The sequence below is a fragment of the Scyliorhinus torazame genome, chromosome 8 (genome assembly GCF_047496885.1).
Source record: "Scyliorhinus torazame isolate Kashiwa2021f chromosome 8, sScyTor2.1, whole genome shotgun sequence".
Classification (NCBI taxonomy): Eukaryota; Metazoa; Chordata; class Chondrichthyes; order Carcharhiniformes; family Scyliorhinidae; genus Scyliorhinus; species Scyliorhinus torazame.
Genome location: NC_092714.1, coordinates 39,391,500 through 39,414,567, shown reverse-complemented (window position 1 = coordinate 39,414,567; position 23,068 = coordinate 39,391,500). Strand labels below are relative to the sequence as shown.

The window sequence follows — 23,068 nt, the reverse complement described above, 5'->3', positions numbered from 1 at the left end:
ACACTGACAAGGACGGTTACGGACCCAGGGGGACGGTACATCATGGTCAGCGGCGTCCTGGACGGGGCACTGGTAGTCCTGGTAAACATATTCGCTCCCAACTGAGCAACAAGGATTTTATAAAGAAGACCGTGGCGGAAATCCCCGACATCGACACACACCGACTGTTCATGGGGGGGGAGGGTCGACAGGATACTCCGAGGCCCCAACTAAAGAGCTTCTGGCAGAGAGGAAAAAACTACAAATGGACTTTAACCTGCTATCTCCAGGAAGGCAGTGCACCCACTCCGCCAGACACAGGGGACCTTTTATGAACACGGAGAGAAGGCTAGTCGCATGTTGGCTCACCAGCTGAGAAAGCGGAGAGGCAGAAATAGCCAAGGTTGGCAGCACGGTAGCGCAGTAGTTAGCACTTTGCCTCACGGCGCCGAGGGCACAGGTTCGATCCAGGCTCCGGATCACTGTCCGTGTGGAGTTTGCACATTCTCCCCGTGTTTGCGTGGGTTTCGCCCCCACAACCTAAAGAAGTGCAGTGTAGGTGGATTGGCCACGCTAAATTGCCCCTAAATTGGAAAAAATGAATTGGGTACTCTAAATTTAAAAAAAAGAAATAGCCAAGGTAAAGGGTAGCAGAGGCGGATGGGTAGCCGGCCCGAAAAAGGTCAACCAAGCATTTGAGGCCTTCTACTTCAAACTGTACTCCTCTGAGCCCCCCGACGGGGACAAATAACCTGTATAAAATTCCCAAAATCTTTGGTCCTTGGCTGATGAATCATTTACAGTCACCAGGTTTGTAAGTGGAACAAAATTGCTGCTTATTCATAACCGAAATAACGACAAGCTAACCTACTACCCCCCTTTTACAGTAGTGCCCGCAACCACAGATGCAAGACAAACAAACACAGAGGGGTGGAAAGGGGTGAAAATAATAAGGATTAAGATAAAAAGATAAAAGTCCTTGCTTTCAATGTTGAACTCTTTGCAGTGGGCTGTCCTCCAAGTATTCTGAGTGATCTAAGTCACTTATGTACATTTGGTTATCGTTTTCTAGCAGAAACATTCACTCAGTACTTACAGGCAGTAGGATAGCAACTGGAGAAACCCATTAGCCTTTATTAAACTGGGCCTTCCACTCAAAGGTTCACCTTCAAGTCTTCTTCTCTCATTAGACTCTTGGTCCCACATCAGACCCAGCTCCCACCCCGGGTTTGTAGTCTCAATCCTTTGCGGTTTCACTAAAATGACCTCCAGCCTTACTGGGGAAAGAAAAGAGATCTCCATTGTATTTTTTAGAGTGATTTCATTATATCAGAGAACGAAAATCAGACAAGCTTCTTCCAGCTTCTGAACTCACAGCAAAATTACCACCGAGCCTTACTGAGGAGAGAGATATTCCAGAGGAATCAGAACCAATCACTACAGGCTATCGGCCAAAGCCCGCCATTTTGAGTCAGTTCACTGGCCGCCAGTCATATAATCATAGAATTTACAGCACAGAAGGAGGCCATTCGGCCCATCGAGTCTGCACCGGCTCTTGGAAAGAGCACCCCACTTAAGCCCACACATCCCCGTAGCCCAGTAACCCCACCTAATCTAAGGACAATTTAGCATGACCAATCCACCTAACCTGCACATCTTTGGACTGTGGGAGAAAACCCACGCAGACACGGGGAGAACGTGCAGACTCCGCACAGACAGTGACCCAAGCCAGGAATCGAACCTGGGACCCTGGAGCTGTGAAGCAACTGTGCTAACCACTGAGCTACCATGCCGCCATCTGAGTCATCACTGATGTCAGTCAAATAATTTTGCAATTTGCATGTTTGATTTAAAAGCAGCCCTCTGCTTTTTTGAATTAAAGACTGCTTCATGCAGACTGCTATCTTAAGGTCACATGTCAATCTTCAGTTTAAACCAGCCCAGGCTTCTGCTCGAATTAAAGGCACAGTTCCACTAATCCTCCATGGACCAAAATGTAAATTGTTAATTGCGAAATAAAATAAAAGAAAGAAGAAAACAGGGAACAAACAGGATTTAAACAGGACGATCCTTACAGCATGTTGAAGTTTGCATGTTTAAATGTAATATGATATGTATCTTATTGTATTAGTTGTGTTTAGTAATGAGAAATGTTTATTAGTGAAGATGGTGCAGAAAGGCCCATCGCCAAGCCTTGCGGATTCTGACTGATGCTGAGCAAATTTATTCGCAAATTGAAAAAGAGGAACTAGCTGTAATCTTTGGAGAGAAAAGTTCCATTAATACGTCTATGGGTGACATTCATAGTAGTTATCAACCACAAACCCCTGTTGGGGTTATTTAGGGAGGATAAAGTCACTCCTTCACCCCCCCCCTCCCCCCTCCCCCATAGCTTCAGCTAGGGTCCAACACTGGGCTCTATTGTTGGCAGCCTACGAGTATATAGTTCAACATAGGCCGGGCACTCACATTCCAAATGCAGACGCTTTAAGCCTCCTTCTCCTACCCAAAAATATACCACCTCCGCCAGTACCACAGGATTTGGTCCCAAAAAGACCCCATATTATCTCAATTCAAATACATTGTTCTCCATGGCTGGCATCATGATAACAGGTCTGAGCAGTGATGACCCTTTCAGATAAGAAAAGGCGAGTTAAGTTGTGAAGACGGCGTGTTATTGTGGGGAGTTAGGGTGGTCATTCCCACTCCTGCTAGACAGTTATTATTGCAGGAGCTACATCCTGGGATGACAAAGATGTAAATGTTCACACGCAGTTATGTGCGGTGGCCTGGGGTGGATACCGACATAGAGAATCACCACCATCTGGAACATCCTTCCTGCATCTACCCTGTCTAGCCCTGCTAGAATTCTATAGGTTTCTATGAGATCCCCCGCATTCTTCTAAATCCCAGTGAATATAATCCTAACAGAATCAATCTCTCCTCATACACCCGTCCTGTCATCCTAGGAATCAGCCTGGTAAACATGCTCTACATTCTCTGCAGCAAGAACATCCTTCCTCAGATAAGGAGATCAGAACTGCACACAATATTCCAGGTGTGGCCTCACCAAGGCCCTGTATAATTGCAGCAAGACATCCCAGCTCCTGCACTCGAATCCTCTCGCTATGAAGGTAAACAGACCATTTGCCTCCTTTACCGCCTGCTGTACCTGCATGCTTACCTTCAGCAACTGGTGTATGAGGTCACCCAGGGCTCATTACACATTCCCCTCTCTTAATTTATAGCCATTCAAATAATAATTTGCCTTCCTCTTTTCGCTACCAAAATGGATAACCTCACATTTATCCACATTATATTGCATCTGCCATACATTTGCCAGCTCACTCAGCTTCTCCAAATCACACTCAAGCATCTCTGCATCCTCCTCACAGCTCACCCTCCCAATCAGCATTATGTCATCTGCAAATTTGGAGATATTACATTTAGTTCCCTCATCTAAATCATTAATATATATTGTGAATAGCTGTAGTCCTAGCATGGATCCCTATGGTACCCCACGAGTCACTGCCTGCAAATCTGAAAAAGACCAGTTTTCTATCCATCTCAATACACTATCCCCAATCCCATGAGCTTTAATTTTACATGCTGATCTCTTATGTGGGATCTTGTAGAAAACCTTCTGAAAGTCCAAATAAACCACTTCCACTGGCTCCCTTCATCAATTCTACTAGTTACATCCTTGACTAATACCAATAGATTCGTCAAGCATGACTTCCCTTTCATAAATCCATACTGACTCTGCCCGATTCTACCTCTATTTTCCAAGTGCACTGCCAAAAAATCTTTAATAATGGACTCTAAAATTTTCCCCACTACCAACGTCAGGCTGACTAATCTATAATTCCCTGTTTTCCTCTACCTCCCTTTTTAAATAATGGGGTTATATTAGCTCCCCAATCTGTAGGAATTCTTCCTGAGTCTATAGAATCTTGGAAGATGGTCACCAATGCATCCACTCTTTCTAGGCACTTCCTTCAATACTCTGGGATGTAGATTATCAGGCCCTGGAGATTTATCGGCCTTCAATCCCATGAATTCACCCAACATAATTTCTTTACTAATACTGATTTCCTTCAGCTCCTCCCTCTCACAAAGCCCTGTATTCCCCAACATTTCTGGTATGTTATCTGTGTCCTCCTTTGTGAAGACAGAACCAAAGTATGTATTTAGTTGGTCAGCCATTTCTTTGTTCCCCGTTATACATTCCCCTATTTCTGACTGTAAGGGACCAACATTTCACCTCACCAATCTTTTTCTCTTCACATAACTATAGAAACTTTACAGTCAGTTTTTATGTTCCTCGCAAACTTACCCTCGTACTCTATTTTCCATTTCTTAATCAATCCCTTGGTCCTCCTTGGATCTAATACTATCTCTAATTTCCCTTGTAAAACCATGGTTTGGCCACCTTTCCCATTTTATTTTTGTGTCAGACAGGAATGAACAATTGTTGCAGTTCACCCATGCACTCTTTGTGTTTGTCATTGCCTTGCCACTGTCATCTCTTTAAGTAACATTTTCCAATCCATCATCAGCAACTTGTGCCTCATACCATCGGAGATTCCTTTATTAAGATTCAGGACCTTAGTCTCAGAATCAACTATGTAACTTTCTTGATGAAAAATTCTATCATATTATAGTCGTTCGTCCCCAAGTGGTCTCACACAACTAGATTGTCAATTATTCCTTTCTCATTACACAATACCCACTCTAGGATGCACTGTTCTTCAGTTGGTTACTCAACATATTGGTCCAGAAACCATCCTGTACACATTCCAGGAATTCCTCCTCTACGGTATTGTGACTAATTTGATTTGCGCTAATCAGGCTTCAGGTGATTGACAGTTAACTACCACTCAGTAAGCTGAGTCAGCTACTTTATCAACTTTTTATCTAGACTACTGAACTTACAAAAATTAAAGAGAAATACTTGACAGTTCCACTCCCACTCTGCTCCAAATCCCTGATACCCACACTGGCACTGACTGTGCCTCACTCAGGATGTGCTCTCTTCCACTGCTCTTCCACAAAGTTCACTGGAGTCACTCTTTGTAAATAGTTATGTGCCGTAATAAACCATTTATTCATTAATCCACTTGGTGGTCGTCAGTCTTTCAAGATACTACATCAGGGAACATTCATTCAGCAACTGAGGTTATACTTAAAAAGATCTCATCGAATCGTTATGGCACTGAAAGAGACATTTGGCCCATCGTGTCTGCACCTACTCTCCAAAGGAGCATTATGACTTGGTGCCTTTTCCCCGTAACCCTGAACATTGTTTCTATTGAAGTAATCATCTACTGCCCTCTTTAATGCCCTGATTGAATCTGCCTCACATCCAGGCAAAGCATTCCTGCCCCGAACCACTCATTGCGTGAAAAAAGGGTTTTCTCACATCACATTTGCTTCCTTTGCAAATCACTTTAAATCTGTGATCGCTCACTCTCACTCCTTTTACAAGCAGGTACAGTTTCTCCCTATCTACTCTGTCCAGCCCACTCATGATTTTGATAATTTCTATCAAATCTCCTCTTAGCCTTCTCTTCTCCAAGGAAAACAGTCCCAACCCCTCCAATCTATCCTCATAACTGAAAGTTTCTCATTCCTGGAACTGTTCTTGTAAACCTCTTCTGCACTCTCTCCAATGCTTTCACAACCTTCCTATAGTATGGTACCCAAATCTGTGCACAATATTCCAGCTGAAGTCTAACTAGTGTCTTGTATAAGTTCAGCATAACCTCCTTGCTCCTGTACTCTATATCCCTATTAATAAATCCCAGAATACTATGGGTGCAATCTACCAGCTGCGTGTCGCACTTGAACAGGAGCACGGCTTGGCTGGTAGATGTCGGTGAAGCCTCCCGCGGGCTTCCCGGCAGCCAGAACTCATGAGGTCCTGTCCGCAATGGCCATGACCAAGCCACACATTCCAGGAGGCCCTAGCTGGCGCCATTCAGTACTGGTCCACAGGCAGAAGGCCACCCGGTGGTCTCCTAGGTCAGCAGAGGCCCCTGGATGGTCAGGTACAGGGTGCAATGGTCAAAGGCCCCCTGGCCCTCCTCCTGGAGCATGGGCACCATGGCAGTGCCAGAGTGGCACTGAAAAGCCGGCTTCAGTTTAAAATTTAGTATGCTTGGTAACTCGAAGTTGGTGCTTTTTAACTCTTTCTAAACACATGTGCATGATCAGTGAAGTTACTGATTCCTAATTGGCTCATGTGGTATGCGATCAGGCCCTGATTGGTTTAGATGGTTCAGGTGCACATGTGGTGCATGATCAGGCCCTGATTGGTTTAGGTCGTGCATGATCAGTTTCTGATTGATTCCTCCAGTGGGATGGTCATCTATTCAGGTAATTAATTACCTGTTGTCTCCTGACTGGCCTTAAGGCGTCAATGGCTTGTGGGACCAACCCTCTCATTATAACATTTCCGTAATTTCATTCAGTGTTACCATTTTCTTCTAAGATAATGTTGGGATGCTTTTGATGTCTGCATATTTGAGATAGGGAGCATATGATGACTAGTAACATTGGATTGCTTGTCCCAGTTGTCTAATTGAACAATAGATATCAGTAGAACTTAATTTAAACAAGTACTTATCAGTGTGTTTTAGTTGACAGAACTGTTTTTGCCATTGTATGTTTTTGTTGTACCTGCAAGTTCTTGGTATAAGTCAAAAATTACAAAGTTACAGAAATTACAAAAATCAATTAAAAACCTGTGCTTAAAAGTAATTGGTGTGATGAAGTTAAGGCAGCAAGATACACTTTAAAATATAATGTATCCAACTAATACATATCCCTAAGTAATACAAGTCAAAAGAATTATGTAGCTAATTCCACAGCTTAATTATAAACTTATAAGTCAGAGCTGAAGGAAAGTGACTGCTTCCTCTTTTAAACATTACAAATTAAAATGCATTCATTTAATGCTCAAGGTTGAATGTTTAACACCTGTTTTTCTTTGCACAATAGGTGCTTGAACCTTAGGGGAATAAAGCCGATAAGTTTAAGTGGCTGGGGAGGGCGATGGTCCCAGGCCAGAGCTGTTCAAACTTGATGACTTGCATCACTGGCTTTGGCCATACGGTTGTCTCCCTTGTCAAGTGTGAGGGTGATGCCAACAAAGACCAAGTCATGTGATGTGCCAGTGCCCCACAATTTAGCATGATATCATATTGGGTTAATGTACTTATTATTTGATCAGTACACAAAACTAAACTACAAACTAATTGTAAATAATGACCAAACTCAAACTTTTCTTTAGAGGCCATTTGGCCGTTGATTCCATGTCGGCTTTGTGCGGAGCAATTCAGTCAATCCCACTATGCATCTCCATCCTCAAAGCCCTGCCAGTTTATTTCCTTCAAGTGCCCATCCAATTTCTTCTTGAAGACATTATTTTTGCTATCACCACCTTCATGGTCAAAGAGTTCCAGATCACTTCAAATGTGATGAATGTAAGAAATTGGTATATATATTGTATTTTATGTCTATTGCAATAAGATTTTTTTAAAGCATGAGATAAGGTATATATTAGTTGCAGCAATTTTATTAAAAAACCCAGGTTAAGGTATCCAGACTGTGTGTCTGCTAAAGCTGCAACTTAGAGGTCATAAAAGGTGAGGTAATTTTTAATTTTAACCATTTACTTGTTCACAGAGAGATGCCAAATGGAACATTGTTATGATTGCTGGAGATTCCCTGCAGAGGAGATAATTTATGAGGGATTGTATGTAGCCCTAGCTAAACAGGCGATGGAACATCATATTGGAATACAGATGATGTAATTAATGGGAGGAGCCAGGTGTGTTTTTATTTTTGCAGTCTGCCAGAAGTTTTTAAGTTGAACAGCATTCTTGCCAAATGCTGTCAGGTTGTCCCTGAAAGTCTCTCCAAAAGTCTTCACAAATATTCAAGTAAACCTATTTTGTTAACTTTATTTATAAGTGCCATTTGAACTGTACTGCGGTGCTTAATTGGAGTTAGTGGCATGTAGATAGTAAGTAAGTTTTCCCTTGTGTTTAAGAACTGTTTAACTGATCATTGTAAAGCTGTTTTCTTTGAAGTTAATGTGGTTAATTCTGTGTTTAAATTAAAGTTTGTTTTAACATAAAAGATACCTATTGGTCAGATTCATCACTCCTGCGTGAAGTATTCTCACCTCAGTTTTACAAATTAAAAATAAATGTTTGGGGTTCTTGTCTGGCAGCCTAACAAATGTGGGGGTCTGGTCCAGAATCTTAACACCATTTACTGCTTAAAGAATTATTCTTCATATTCCCCCTGCTTCGCTTCCACAACATCATAAATCTGTGGCCCCTCATCCTTGTACCATCAGCCATGAACAGTTTATCCTTGTCTACCTTACCTAAGCCTGTCTTAATCTTGTACACCTCTATCAAATCTCCCTCAACATCCTTTGCTCCAAGGTGAACAACCCCACCAGCTTTTCCAGCCTAACCTTGTACCTAACAGCCCCCCCCCCCCTCGATAATGTTAATTAATTTCAGTCATGCTCATATAATTCATTGCTACTGTTCTCTTTATCTTTGTGACTATATGGGCGGGATTCTCCATTCCCCGACGTCGATTTCGTAATCGACGATCGGGCGGAGAATCCCTTTCTACAATGGAATCGGGGACAGTGCCTGTTTTCGCATCCTCCGCCCAGGGGCTGGTTGAGCACAGGGGGCTAAACAGCTGACTTGTAATGCAGAACAAGGCCAGCATTCCGGTTCAATTCCCGTACCGGCCTCCCCGAACAGGTGGCGGAATGTGGCGACTAGGGGCTTTTCACAGTAACTTCATTGAAGCCTACTTGTGGTAATAAGCGATTATTACTATGAATGGCATCATCGAGGAGCATGCCGCACGCCGTTGGGACGGCCTCAGGATGTCACCTGAAGGCCCTCCCCCAGTGCTCCGCACCCAAAGGGCTGGGTTCCCGACCGCGCAGTTGACGTATGGTCTCAGCAGTCGGGAACGCGGCGTGGCGGCTGCTGACTGTGTCCAGCGCCGCCACAGTTGGCGGGAGCTGTGCTGCTGACCGGGCGGGCTTCAGCAAGGGCTGGAAGGGACTGGTGATGGGTGGCCAAGGGGTGGTGAGGGGGTGCCCAGGGGGGCCCGCGCACGGCCGGCGTTTGTTGCACGGCGCGACTGCTGCAGGTTGCCAACGTGTGCATGCGCGGCCACGGACCTGGTAATTCTCCAGCCGTTTTTGTCATGGTAGCCGGGCGTTTTACGTGGCGCAGCTGCTAGCCCCTCACCAGGCGGAGGATCGGTCCTGGGGCGGCGCCGATATTTTTGACATAAAACGCCATGGATCCTCTGGATCTAGCCTGGAGAATCCAGCCCTCTCTTTTTTGACCGAGTTCAGTCAGCAAAATTGTTGTGTACTATAAACTCGGAATGAACTTCACAATTTTAATAGTCTGAGGTAATGTAAATTAGGAAGTTAGAAGCAGTTACAGTAAATGAAGGATACTTGTTTCCCTGCTGTGTTAATAATTAAATTGTGAGCCTTGGGCTGCCCTTCGTCTTCAAACTGTTGCTGTGGCAACAGCTGGGGGTTATGGCCTCCAGTGAGCATTGAAAGAAGCAAGTCCAAGATCAGAGAGCGCATTCCTTCGCTACTAGATTTACAAGTCTTGTCAAAAGGGATAGTTGGTGTGAGGCGTGGGATAAGATACAGTTCACAAAACTGATTTAGGCTGCCTAGAGCAAACTAAATGTAGCAAAAGGTAGGTGAAGTATCTTTTTGTCTGAATTTACTACCCCAAATGTTAGGTGTTCGTGCTTTTATTGGATCTTTTGTATTTAGCACTGTTACTTTTCATTCATAACCAACATTTCAGAGTTAAATATTGGAAAAGGGTTTTTGGTGAAGGTGACAGTATTTAAATGGATTTCATTGTATCGAATGGATAAATTGCTTATTAAAACAATACGGGAGTTATTTATGTGTTTTATGTTACATAACAAAATGCTAAATGTGTTTCTATCATCACTGATTCTAAGAGGGAAATTCCTTTGGGACAATAAAATGAGTGTAAAGTAAGGGCAAGCAGGTTCCTTCTTGGCTCAATTGTGTTCCAGATTTTGGGAACATTTTCACTCACTGTAGTTGTTTGAACACATTGTGTAGTCCAGATGGTTTGGCTCATTGTGGAGATGCAATGTGTTATCCTCAGTTTCCATATTTGTGTCCATTTTAAAATTTAACCATTTGGTCGGCCAACAAGTGGCGAGTATGGTATTGTTTTTCAATTGCCATCAATACACAATCTTATCTGTTAATTTCCAATACTCTTTGTGTCCTGTTGTGATTAACTGTTGACTATGGATGGGTTTGGCAGACTACAACAACAAATTCACACCAGCCTCAAACTGACTCCGTTCCCAAGAATGCATGGGACATGTTCAATAAACAAACACTTTCTGCAGCAACGAGTGCAATTTATGGTGAAAGTGCAAGAGAGCAGGACTGAGTGAGGTTCACGGACAAATGTAGTTCTTGCCATTTGTCAACATTTTCTCCCTAAGAGCAACACCTCAGTTTATTGAAACTTTAACAGGGGATCTCACGTTTGCTACCAAATTCATGAAACTTGAGGCATTAAAGATGGCAAACTTGAATTGTTTTTTGTAAGTCACACTAGTGTGGTGATATACATCACTGTAAGTACACAAATGTACATACACTACACCTAGCTAGACACTAGAGGGAGCACCAGAGACATGACACACAGACAGTCAACCAAGAGGTCAGTAAGATAGGACATGACCAATGGGCATTCACGATAGACATAGAGGTGACACTACCACAGGAGGGCATTACACCAACCCATATAAAAGGACACATCACACATGCTCAGTCTCTTTCCAGTGGAGACACTCAGTGAGTACAGACACAGGGTTGATTGAACATCACACCCACCACATGGATTGTAGCAGACTGGTTCGTCAGTCTGAGTAGCTATAGCAGGATTAACAAACAAAACAAATAGTAAGGTCATTTTTAGGTTGGGCGGTCTGTAAAATTCCTCAGATGGTCTTTCACTGGGCTCCTGCCTGCCTTGACCTTTTCACGGTGGGAAGGCCCAGCTTCATTCACCCTTGCCCCAGTTGAGGCCCAATTAATGACCACTTGAGAGTCATTTAAGACAGAGCAGCAGGCCATTTGGCCCATCGAGTCCATGTCCATCTTTACCTTTAGAAAAGATAGGCAAAGTGGGAAGGAGGTTGGGATAAAAGATAAGTTCACAAAATATTAAGAGGAACAGGTAGGGTAGTTAAAGAAAAACTATTTTGCCCTGGTTGGGGAATCTAGTACCAGAGGGCAATCCATAAAAATTATAGCAAGGCATTTCAGAAGTGAAATTGGATAATGCAAAGGTGGGGAGAAGTCTGGAACTTTTTTCCAGAAACACCAATTAACGCTAGCTCAATTGTGAATTTGAAATCTGATATGTGTAGATCTTTGTTATCCAAAGTTATTAAAGGATGTGGAGCAAAGACAGATGCATGGGGCAGAACTTAGTGTGCGAAGTGTGTGCACGGCGGGAAGCAAATACGTTCCCTGGTCCCGCCGGAGATCAATTATAAATTGCGATATTATGCTGACTGTCCACTTAAATGACAGCCAGTGTGATTCAAGTCCACATTGGGTTGACGGGGTCGGCAGCACGGTAGCACAGTGATTAGCACAGCTGCCTCACAGCGCCAGGGACACGGGTTCCGACCTTGGATGACTGTCTGTGTGGAGTTTGCACTTTCTCTCCGTGTCTGTGTGTGTTTCCTCCGGTTGCTCCGGTTTCCTCCCACAATCCAAAGATGTGCAGGTTAGGTTGATTGGCTTTGCTAACTTGCCCCTTAGTGTCCTAAAGATTAGGTGGGGTTACGGGGATAGGTTGAGGGCGTGGGCCTATGTGGCGTGCTCCTTCAGAAGGTCAGTGCTGACTCAATGGGCTGAATGGCCTCCTTCTGCACTGTAGGGATTCTATGACAGAAGCATGGTGGGCAGTGTGTCTAGTGGCGGCCCATCGTGAAGTTCAAAGGTGGCACCCAGAGGCCACTGAAGACAACGGAGGAGCCAGAGGGAGCTAATGGCAGCAAGAAGACACATCAGGCATGAGGGAAGCTCGGGCAGACAGCAAGACCCCATTTCTCTCACAACAGTCTGCAAGCCCTAGCTAAGAGGGACATGCAAATGTCCAGGGATGGAAAGAGGAGGCTACCCCAACCAACCAAAAAAGTCTGGGCAGAGATGGCAGCTGAGGCCAGCAGAAGGACCTGGTTCGGCACACCTAGATCCAGTGTCGGAAAAGGTTCAATGACCTTCTGCGCTCAGAAAGGTTGGATTCTGAGTGGGCATTGTCAAGAGTGGGGCCTGAGGAAGGCTGCCCATCCATTATTACAATGAAGTGTCTGAATTTCAGAAAATCTCAGACACACACCTGCCCATGCGTCTCAAGGCTGGAGAGACGGTGCAAACCACTGGGTCCATCAAAGGGCAAGGTGTCCAAAGGGGTGGGAACGTACTCAAGCTTATAGGTGGTGATCTGAGTTGTGGATCTGACCCCTTGCTGTATGGAATGTCGCTGAAGGTGGAGGGTTGAGTACTCAATGGAGCTCTGCACTTACCTGCAGGAGAAACAGAGACAAAACAAGAAGGATAGATTCGCCACTGTGGTGGGCTGCCTAACCTGGCGCTCCTCACCAGTCAGGAGCCGGGGGGGGTGGAAAATGGTGGAGGCAGGGAGTGCCCATGGTGCCACCAGTTGGAGGCCTGCTGGGTACAAGGACCATGCTGAGCCCAAGGCAGATGATGAGCCTCTGCTGCCGTCAATCAGGTGGCAAATGTTGGATGCCAGCGGGATGTGTGGGGAGATCCGGAGGAGATCCCTGTGGGTCTGTGTGCCATGGTCCCTGTCATGGAGGAGTCCCAGTGGAGCATGAGCACTGCGGTGACCCTGAGCTCAGAGTACACAGCCTCATCCATTGAGAGAGGTGTGACCGACATGGAGAGGCAGCTCCAGGAACCCAATGAGGGGTTCATGGGGTTGTATACGGACCTGCAGGCCCTCACATCAGCACTGACCCAGGACATCACTGCCAGCGCGGAAGAAGGATGGGGCACCCAGTCTCTCCAATGGGTGCCCATCCTTCATTGGTGAGCAGGGCGGTGAGGGCAAACCTCACAATGACAGACAAGCTGGCTGTTGTGTCTGGGGCCTCCTCTCACGGTGCCCCAGACGAGGGGAGCAGTTGCTCAGCCTCACTGCGTCATCCTCCAAGTCCATGGTGACTGAGGAGTGCCAGGCCATGTAGCTGAGCGCACTCTCCCAGGCGCTAGTAAAGGGATGACTACCAAGATCATCTGCGCCGGCAGGACATCACAGTCAGCAACCCGCCTCTAATGCCGCAGCAAGGGGGAGGGCACCTAGATGTAGCACCTGCAAACTTAAGCTTAAGACACAGTGAACACAGCCACGTGTTTGCACTTATGTTTTCTTTTCATATCACCTGAGTTTATTCATGTTCTAGTTGGATGCCTGCTTTGTTTGACGTTAATTTTATCACCGTTAATCTCTACTTGTTCACAAGCCATGAATGTCCTGTGTGTTCGATTGCTGTCAGCCTGGTCAATGCCTGGTGAGAGAAGTCTGGATTATCAAACTTTATTACTAAGGCAGTGATGTCGCAGTGGTCTCTTCAGATGGTTAAGTGTGAGGTGCCTATGGACTCGGTGGGAGGGCAGCGTATGCCAGCTTAGCCGAAAGAATGCTGAATCAGGGCCTCACTGCCTCCCTGAATTTCAGCATATTTGTCCTCCCCTTCTGGCTGCTTGGGCTCTGCATCCGAGTCGATGCCGGTGTCCTCAGCTGAGGCAGAGGCAACAGCATGAGTGTCTTCCTGGCCCAGTGGTTCCTCCCATTGAGAGGGCAAAATAGTGCAGAGCTCAGCAAACAATGACAAGGAGTGACACTCACTCAAGCGGATACTACAGGGCCCCGGCGGCTGGTCCAGGCATCGGACTTATCTTCAGCAGGACTATGGTCCTCTCAACCACCACCCTTGTGGATACATGGCAGCGATTGTAACTCTCCTTTACCTCTGTCCTCCGATGTTTGGGAGGTGTCATAAGCCATGTCTTCAAAGGATAACCTTGTCACCAATCATCGAGCCATGAACAGCCTTGGCGCTTGTGAATGACATAGAATGTAGGCATTGTGGGAGCAGCCAAGGTATCTTGTACAGACCTATAGAATCTGGTCTTGTGGTCACAAACTTTCTGAATGTTCATTGAGTGTAACCCATTCCTGTTGACAAAGGTGCCTGGCTGGCCGACTGGCACCTTGATGGCCACATGGGTGCAATGGCACCTTGGATCTGCAGTGCAGCCTCTGGCCCGCTCAGTTTTGCTGAGATGGTAAGTCCTGAAACCAATTAACTTTCTGATCTGCCTGAAGGTAGGGTCAGTCACCCATTTGCAGCTGACTGCACGCTTCCACAAAGATCACCCACAGAGCCCTAGAAGAATCTAGAGGCATGAACATTTCGTACCACAGTGACCTTCAGAGCCACTGACATTGGGTGTTCACCCGCACAATCGGATGCTACCTCCAGCCCAATCATCTGGTCATGACAGTTTTCCTTTCCTATGGCCTCCTGCTGCACTGGATCTCAGTCATGTCATAGATTATCATAGAATTTACAGTGCAGAAGGAGGCCATTCGGCCCATCGAGTCTGCACCGGCTCTTGGAAAGAGCACCCTACCCAAGGTCAACACCTCCACCCTATCCCCATAACCCACTAACCCCACCCAGCACTAAGGGCAATTTTGGACTCTAAGGGCAATTTATCATGGCCAATCCACCTAAGCTGCACATCTTTGGACTGTGGGAGGAAACTGGAGCACCCAGAGGAAACCCACGCACACACGGGGAGGATGTGCAGACTCCACACAGACAGTGACCCAAGCTGGTATCGAACCTGGGACCCTGGAGCTGTGAAGCAATTGTGCTATCCACAATGCTACCGTGCCAGGTAGTTGGTTTGCTGTCTGGATGCCCTGGCTGCTGGGTAGTGGCATCTTCTGTGAGGATGTCCTCCCTGCTGGCCCGGAGTACCCTGGGCCTGCGCTTGGGCCTCTGCTCTAAATTGATGCAGAGATGCAAATGGGATTGACCCATGCACAGAAGGTAACAGAGAGACCCAAATCTCTGATGTCAGAGGGCAGCAATGCCCAGAAAGTTCCATGATGTGGAGATCCAGCGTTGGACTGGGGTGAGCACAGTAAGAAGTCTTACAACACCAGGTTAAAGTCCAACAGGTTTGTTTCGAATCACTAGCTTTCGGAGCGCTGCTCCTTCCTCAGGTGAATGAAGAGGCAGGTTCCAGAAACATTTATATAGTCAAAGTCAAAGATACAATACGATACTTTGAATGTCCAGACGGAGCAACTGGAGAGAGGGGTAACCCCAGGTTAAAGAGGTGTGAATTGTCTCAAGCCAGGACAGTTGGTAGGATTTCACAAACCCAGGCCAGATGGTGGGGGGTGTATGTAATGAGACATGAATACAAGACCCCGGTTGAGGCCGTACTCATGTGTGCGGAACTTGGCTACAAGTTTCTGCTCGGCGATTTTGCGTTGTCGCGCGTGCTGAAGGCCGCCTTGGAGAACGCTTACCCGGAGATCAGAGGCTGAATGCCCTTTTTAAAAAATATATATTTATTAAAGTTTTTTAACACAATTTTTCTCCCTTACAAACAATAACCCCGTAACAAAAAAAAAGAGAAATCGCGCAGAGCAAGATATATACATGGCAAAATGATATATTTACACAGCTTTGTACACTGGCCCTCACCCGTACGTGCTAGTTTCCCCAACCCTTCATGTTATCTCTTGCTCATCCACCCTCCCAGGCAGTCCCCCCTCTTCCCCCCCCCCCCCCCCCCCCACCTTCCTCTAACGCTCCGCGAGATAGTCTAGGAACGGTTGCCACCACCTGTAAAACCCCTGCGCAGACCCTCTCAAGGCGAACTTAGTCCTCTCCAACTTTATGAACCCAGCCATATCATTTATCCAGGCCTCCAGGCTGGGGGGCTTCGCCTCCTTCCACATTAGCAAGATCCTTCGCCGGGCTACTAGGGACGCAAAGGCCAGAATGCCGGCCTCTTTCACCTCCTGCACTCCCGGTTCGTCCACTACTCCAAATATTGCTAGCCCCCAGCTTGGCTTGACCCGGACTTACACCACCTGAGATATTGCTCCCGCCACTCCTCTCCAGAACCCCTCCAGTGCCGGGCATTACCAAAACATATGGACATAGTTCGCCGGGCTCCCTGAGCACCTTCCACATCTGTCCTCTACCCCAAAGAACCTACTCAACCTCGCCCCCGTCAAGTGCGCTCTGTGAACCACCTTAAATTGTATCAGGCTGAGCCTGGCACATGAGGAGGAGGAATTAACCCTACCTAGGGCATCAGCCCACAGACCTTCCTCGATCTCCTCCCCCATCTCCTCCTCCCATTTACCCTTCAACTCTTCTACCAGCGCTTCCCCCTCTTCTTTCAACTCCTGGTGTATTTCCGACACCTTGCCCTCCCCGACCCATACACCCGAGATCACCCTATCTTGAACTTCTTGTGCCGGGAGCAACGGGAATTCCCTCACCTGTCGCCTTACAAAAGCCCTTACCTGCATATATCTAAAGGCATTTCCCGGGGGTAACACGAACCTCTCCTCCAGTGCCCCTAGGCTCGCAAACGTCCCGTCGATGAACAGGTCCCCCATTCTTCCAATCCCCGCCCGATGCCAGCTCTGGAACCCCCTGTCCATCTTCCCCAGGACAAACCGGTGGTTACCCCTGATCGGGGACCACACTGATGCTCCCATTGCACCCCGGTGCCGTCTCCACTGGCCCCAGATCCTTAGCGTTGCCACCACCACCGGGCTCGTGGTATACTTTGTCGGCGAGAGCGGCAGCGGTGCCGTCACCAACGCCCCCAGGCTCGTTCCTTTACAGGATGCCATCTCCATCCTCTTCCATGCCGCCCCCTCTCCCTCCACAACCCACTTGCGAATCATCGCCACATTTGCTGCCCAGTAGTAGCTCCCCAGGTTTGGCAGCGCCAACCCTCCTCGGTCCCTACTGCGTTCCCGAAACCCTCTCCTTACTCTCGGGGTCTTATTCGCCCACACAAACCCCATAATACTCCTGCCTACTCTCTTAAAAAAGGCCTTAGTGATCACGATGGGAAGGCACTGAAACACAAACAGAAACCTCGGAAGGACCACCATTTTGACCGACTGCGCTCTACCCGCCAGCGAGAGCGGTAACATGTCCCATCTTTTGAAATCCTCCTCCATTTGCTCCACCAACCTTGTCAGATTCAGTTTATGTAGGGTCCCCCAACTCCTGGCTATCTGGATCCCCAGATACCGAAAACTCCCCTTCCGCCCTCCTCAGCGGGAGGTTCCCTATCCCTCTTTCTTGGTCCCCCGCCTGTCATACAAAGAGCTCACTCTTCCCTACATTGAGCTTATAGCCCGAAAACTCCCCAAACTCCCTTCGAGTCTGCATGACCTCCACCATCCCCTCCATTGGATCCGCCACGTACAGCAACAGGTCATCCGCATATAGCGACACCCGATGCTCTTCTCCCCCTCGGACCACCCCCTTCCATTTATTAGACTCCTTCAATGACATGGCCAATGGTTCGATCGCCAATGCGAACAACAGGGGGGACAGGGGGCACCCCTGCCTCGTCCCTCGGTACAGTCGAAAGTACTCCGACCTCAGCCGGTTCGTCACTACACTCGCCACCGGGGCTCTGTAAAGGAGCTTAACCCAACTAATAAACCCTCCCCCCGAACCCAAACCTGCGCAGCACCTCCCAGAGGTACTCCCACTCTACTCAGTCAAAGGCCTTCTCCGCGTCCATAGCTGCCACTATCTCCGACTCTCCCTCCTCCGATGGCATCATTATCATGTTTAAGAGCCGCTGCACATTGGTGTTTAGTTGCCTGCCCTTTACAAATCCCGCCTGGTCCTCGTGGATTACCCCTGGGACACAGTCATCGATCCTTGTGGCCAGCACTTTTGCCAGCAACTTTGCATCCACATTGAGGAGCGAGATCGGCCTGTACGATTCACATTGCAGTGGGTCCTTGTCCTGCTTTAGGATCAAAGAAATTGTCGCTTCCGACATTGTCAGGGGCAGGGTCCCCTCCTCTCTTGCCTCATTAAAGGTCCTCACCAGTAGCGGGGCCAACAGGTCTGCGTATTTCCTGTAGAACTCCACCGGGAATCCGTCCGGTCCCGGGGCCTTCCCCGCCTGCATGCTCCCCAAACCCTTGCTCAGCTCCTCCAACCCAATTAGTGCCCCCAAACCAGCCACCTTTTGCTCCTCCACCCTCGGGAATCTCAGCTGATCTAGAAATCGTCTCATCCCCTCTTCCCCCGCTGGGGGCTGGGATCTGTACAGCTCTTCATAGAAGGCCTTGAATACCTCGTTTATTTTCGTCGCACTCTGAACTGTGGCTCCCCTTCCATCTTTGACTCCCCCTATTTCCCTCGCTGCCATCCTCTTACGGAGCTGGTGTGCCAGCATCCGACTAGTCTTTTCCCCATACTCGTAGGTCGTCCCCTGCGCTTTCCTCCACTGTGCCTCCGCCTTCCCTGTGGTCAACAGGTCAAACTCCGTCTGGAGCCGTCGTCTTTCCCCAAGTAATCTTGAGGCTGAATGCCCTTGACTGCTGAAGTGTTCACCGACTGGAAGGGAACATTCCTGCCTGGCGATTGTCGCGCGATGTCCGTTCACCCGTTGTCACAGCGTCTGGACCTGTAGACTTCATTACCTGCAAAGACTCTCATTCAAAGTATCGTATTGCATCTTTGACTTTGTCTATATATGTATGTGGAACCCACCTCTTCATTCACCTGAGGAAGGAGCAGTGCTCCGAAAGCTAATGATTCGAATCAAACCTGTTCCACTTTAACCTGATGTTGTAAAACTTCTTACAGAAAGTTCCAGGCTACATTGAACCCCCTACAGAATGCAGTGGTAATGCTGAAAATGCTCACAGCAAAACCCTTACCACACTCCGAAAAACTCCTAATTGCCTTTGCTCCAGCCTCCTTTTATCTGCATTTGGGTGAGAAAACTGCAAACGTGGATTGGCTGCCTGTCCGAGTCGCCATTACACGGGCAGTGTAATATCGGTTAATTGGGGAGATAGCTCTCTCAAGGAGCTCCATTGGGCAGCATGGTAGCACAAGTTGATAGCACTGTGGCTTCACAGCGCCAGGGTCCCAGGTTTGATTGCCCGCTGGGTCACTGTCTGTGCGGAATCTGCACGTTCTCCCCGAAAGAGTATCATTGGTCACTCCCACTACTATTCAGTTTCTTTTGAGCTCTGACTGGGTGGCACGGTGGCACAGTGGTTAGCACTCTGCCTCATAGTGCCAGGGACTGGGGTTCAATTCTGGCCTTGGGTCACTGTCTGTGTGGAGTTTGCACATTCTCCCCGTGTGTGCGTGGGTTTCCTCCGAGTGCTCCGGTTTCCTCCCACAGTCCAAAGATGTGCAGGTTAGGTGGATTGGCCATGATAAATTAGCCTTAGTGTCCAAAAAGGTTAGATGGGGTTATTGGTAAACGTGGCTCATAACCAACTTGGTATATGTCAAACCCCCAGCCAACTGGGCATATAGATTCTCTATTTTGGGGATGGGGTACCTATCTTGTTTCATGGCCTGATTTATCGTCAGCTTGTAATCCCCACAGATACAGATGGTCTTGTCTGGGTTGACTACTGGAACAATGGGTGCTGCCCATTTTGAAAATTGTACAGGCCTAATGATACCCAAATCTTCCAGTAGTTGTAGTTGTGTCTCTCCCTTCTCTACCAATGCATAGGGCATGGTTCTTTCTCTAAAAAACTCGGGATGGCCTCTGGGTCCACATGAATTTTTGTTCGCAAGCCTTTGATCTTTTCCAATTTTCCCTAGAAATATATTGGTTTTTATTTTATGATTTCATGCAGGCGACTCTCTTCCAATTTAAAAATACCCATCCAGTTTACCTTGACCTCTTGGAGCCAGTCATGCTCCATTACACTCGGTCCTTGGCCTGAAAAATCTATCAACAGTAGCTGTGCAGACTGCTGTCTATAACTCACTGGAGTCATGTCACCCCTACTATTTTTATGGCCTCTCCGTATGTGTAGCCAGTCTAGCTGCAGTACTTTCCACCTCAGGGGTTGAACTCCTTCCTGGAGATACCAGTTGGTCTGTTCGCTCACGACCATAACTGACTCCCCCATGTCTACTTCCATCTTCAGTGGCTGGTTGTTCACTAACAACACCACTGTGGTGGGGGTTACATTGCCCATTTTCAGATGACTCAGCGACAAAATGTTCCATTCTCCCGCGGGGCAATCCTCCATACAATGCACGGGAATGGATTATTTATGCTAGTGGCACTGGGACGCCCTGCTTGTATTTACAATTGTGCCTCAAATATCCTTTCTTTCCCTCACACGTGAAACACTCTGCGTTTCTAAATCTACATGTGTCTGGGGAGTGACTCACCCCCGCACCATTATCACTCATTATTCCCAGACTGTTGTTTAAATCTTCTATACTTCGTGGCTCTTCTGGCTTCTGGGTTATTCACCCTACTTAAACCAGTGCCTTCAATCCTGCTGCTACTGCTGCTCACAGCTTTCTGTCCTAGCTGGTGGACTTTGTCGCTCTGTGCACTTTACAGCTCCTGGATTCCCTTCTCGGTGCTCTGTTTCGCTGATGCCTTTTCCAGCATCTTTTTAAAAGCTAACTCTGATTCAGCTGACAATTTCTTCTGTATAGCTGCATTGTTTACACCAAATACCAATCGACCCCTTAACATGTCATTCAATGCTGATCCAAAATTACAATGCTCCGTTATTTGTCCTAGCCTTGCAATCAAGACCACAGTGGTCTCCCCTGGGGCTCCCCATTGAGTTAAATTTGTACCTTTGTGATATTACTCAGGGCTCAGGATAGTAACGCCCCTGTGGAGCTCAATGAGTTCTGCAAATGTCTTGGTGTCAGGAGTATCTGGGGCCGTTAAATGTCAGATCAAGTTATAAATCTGGATTCCACATGTAATCAGCAATACAACTTAGCTTCTTATCCTCCCCCACTATTTAATTATCACAGAAAAAATATTGCAAATGCTCCACATACTGTAGCAGTCTTCTGTCACAGCATCAAAAGCTTCTAATTTTCCAAAGAATGGCACGCCTACATTTTGCTCTTTTTCAGGCTGGACTCAACTGGACTTGTTTTACAATGCAAATTTTGCAACCGAACTTTCCTTCAAAATTCTTTCTTCATTGCAATCTGAGTCACTGTTGTTTTCCTCGTTGCTAATGTAGTAAATGCAATAACCACCAGCTGGCTTACTAATGACGGGTTTGTTATCAAAACAAACTATATACAGGGCACTATAATCGACATCTTAATTCTCAGCACTAAGATCACAAAACTGGCTGCAAAGGCCCGTGCTCTACACCGAGATCCCCGCACTCGTTCCCCATTGGACGATTGGGTCACATGACCCTTCCAATGACCACTCCCTTAAAGGGACTAGCTACTCCAGGCAGGAACATGAAGTTGATGTAAAAGTTCATCCATCATCTTCAGTGCAGTGCTAACGGAATACTGCACAGTCAGAGGTGCTGTCTTTTGGATGAGATGTAAAATGGAGGTTTCATCTGCCCTCTCAGTTGGACATAAAAGGTCCCATGGCGCTGTTTCAAAGAAGTGCAGAGGAGTTATCCCTGGACTCCTGGTCAATACGTATCCCTCCCTTAATCAACATCGCTAAAATAGATGAATCGATCATCTGCCGGCTCAGCACAAATTGACTGCCACATTTCCCACACTAAATAGTGACGACACTTCAAAAGCATTCAATTAGCTATCAAACACTTTGAGATGTCAGCTGGTCATGAAAAGTGCTAGATAAATGCAAAGTTTTCATTTTGATCAGGTTGAACGGTGAAGCAGGCTTCAGGAGCCATCTAGCCTACTCTTATTTCCTATGATCTTAAGTCAGACCCATCATTTCATGGTTACCATGACCATCAGTTACCATGGCTCCACAGAGGAGAAGAAATGTAAATGATCTGTTTTCCTCTTTGCACAGACTGCCAATGAGTTCCTTCGCCACCAACCTTCAGACTCTGAAGCAAACCATCAATCTTTGAATGCGCAAACAGATGAGGGAATATTTTGTCTGGTGAAACTGATGGACTGGCTCATTAAAGCAAAGGCTTTGCACCGTTTCCATGCTAGCATGGCAACATTACGGTCAACAATTCACAAATTAGATGGCAGGAGGAGCAAAACAGTTTACCTCTAGGAATGGAGCTAGGAGCTAGCATCCACTGCATGCTTAAATAAAGATTAAGATCATCAGCTCAAACTAGAGGGTGCATTACGCCCGTAATATCCACACTAGGGTGCAGTTGCTTGCCTTAAGTCAACCCTTATATTTGCAATCGTCACTCCAGTTGATCTGAAGGGAATGCATGACAAACTGGTTCGAATGAACACCAGATTATTATGAAATTTAAAAGTTGAATAACATATATTTGCCTTCTGGAAAGATCAGATACCACCTACTGTTTTTATAGCTTTGAATCATACTCGCATTTCTTTATGGTATCTAAACAAAATGTTTGTTCATACAAGCTTTGCGCAAATCAAGGAGAGAAGCTTTGCGCAAGTCAAGGAGACACAGCCGGAGTGAGACATATCTAGAGTGGGAATTTGGAACTGTTTAGGGGCACAAAGGTGCACATTGTATTCTTCTCTTTGAAGCTTAAGTAGTGTGAGTCACCCTGGTTAGCTGAGTGAGACATATCCAGAGTGGGAATTTGGTATTAGGTAATTCGGTGCAGAGTGGGAGAAGGTGCTTTTTCCCTACTGTTTTGTTCTCTCTCTTTCTTCTGGCCTGTAACTTGTAATCTGCAGGGAGAGAACCAGAGAGCATCTGAGACCCTCG

General features: G+C 46.9%; 1 protein-coding gene across 2 annotated transcripts in view; it reads left to right on the top strand.

The window, feature by feature from the left end:
- The window catches only part of LOC140427772 (exosomal polycystin-1-interacting protein-like), a 96,988-nt gene that overhangs the window by 22,882 nt on the left and 51,038 nt on the right, over nt 1-23,068 (top strand). Inside the window, exon 2 of one of the 2 annotated variants that reach the window (XM_072513410.1) lies at nt 7,669-7,813. In XM_072513410.1, coding sequence (XP_072369511.1) covers nt 7,800-7,813 — 14 coding nt within the window. In that variant the 5' untranslated portion in view covers nt 7,669-7,799. Of the gene's footprint in view, nt 1-7,668; nt 7,814-9,574; nt 9,750-23,068 lie in introns of those variants that run through there. The other variant, XM_072513411.1, reaches the window with a different exon arrangement.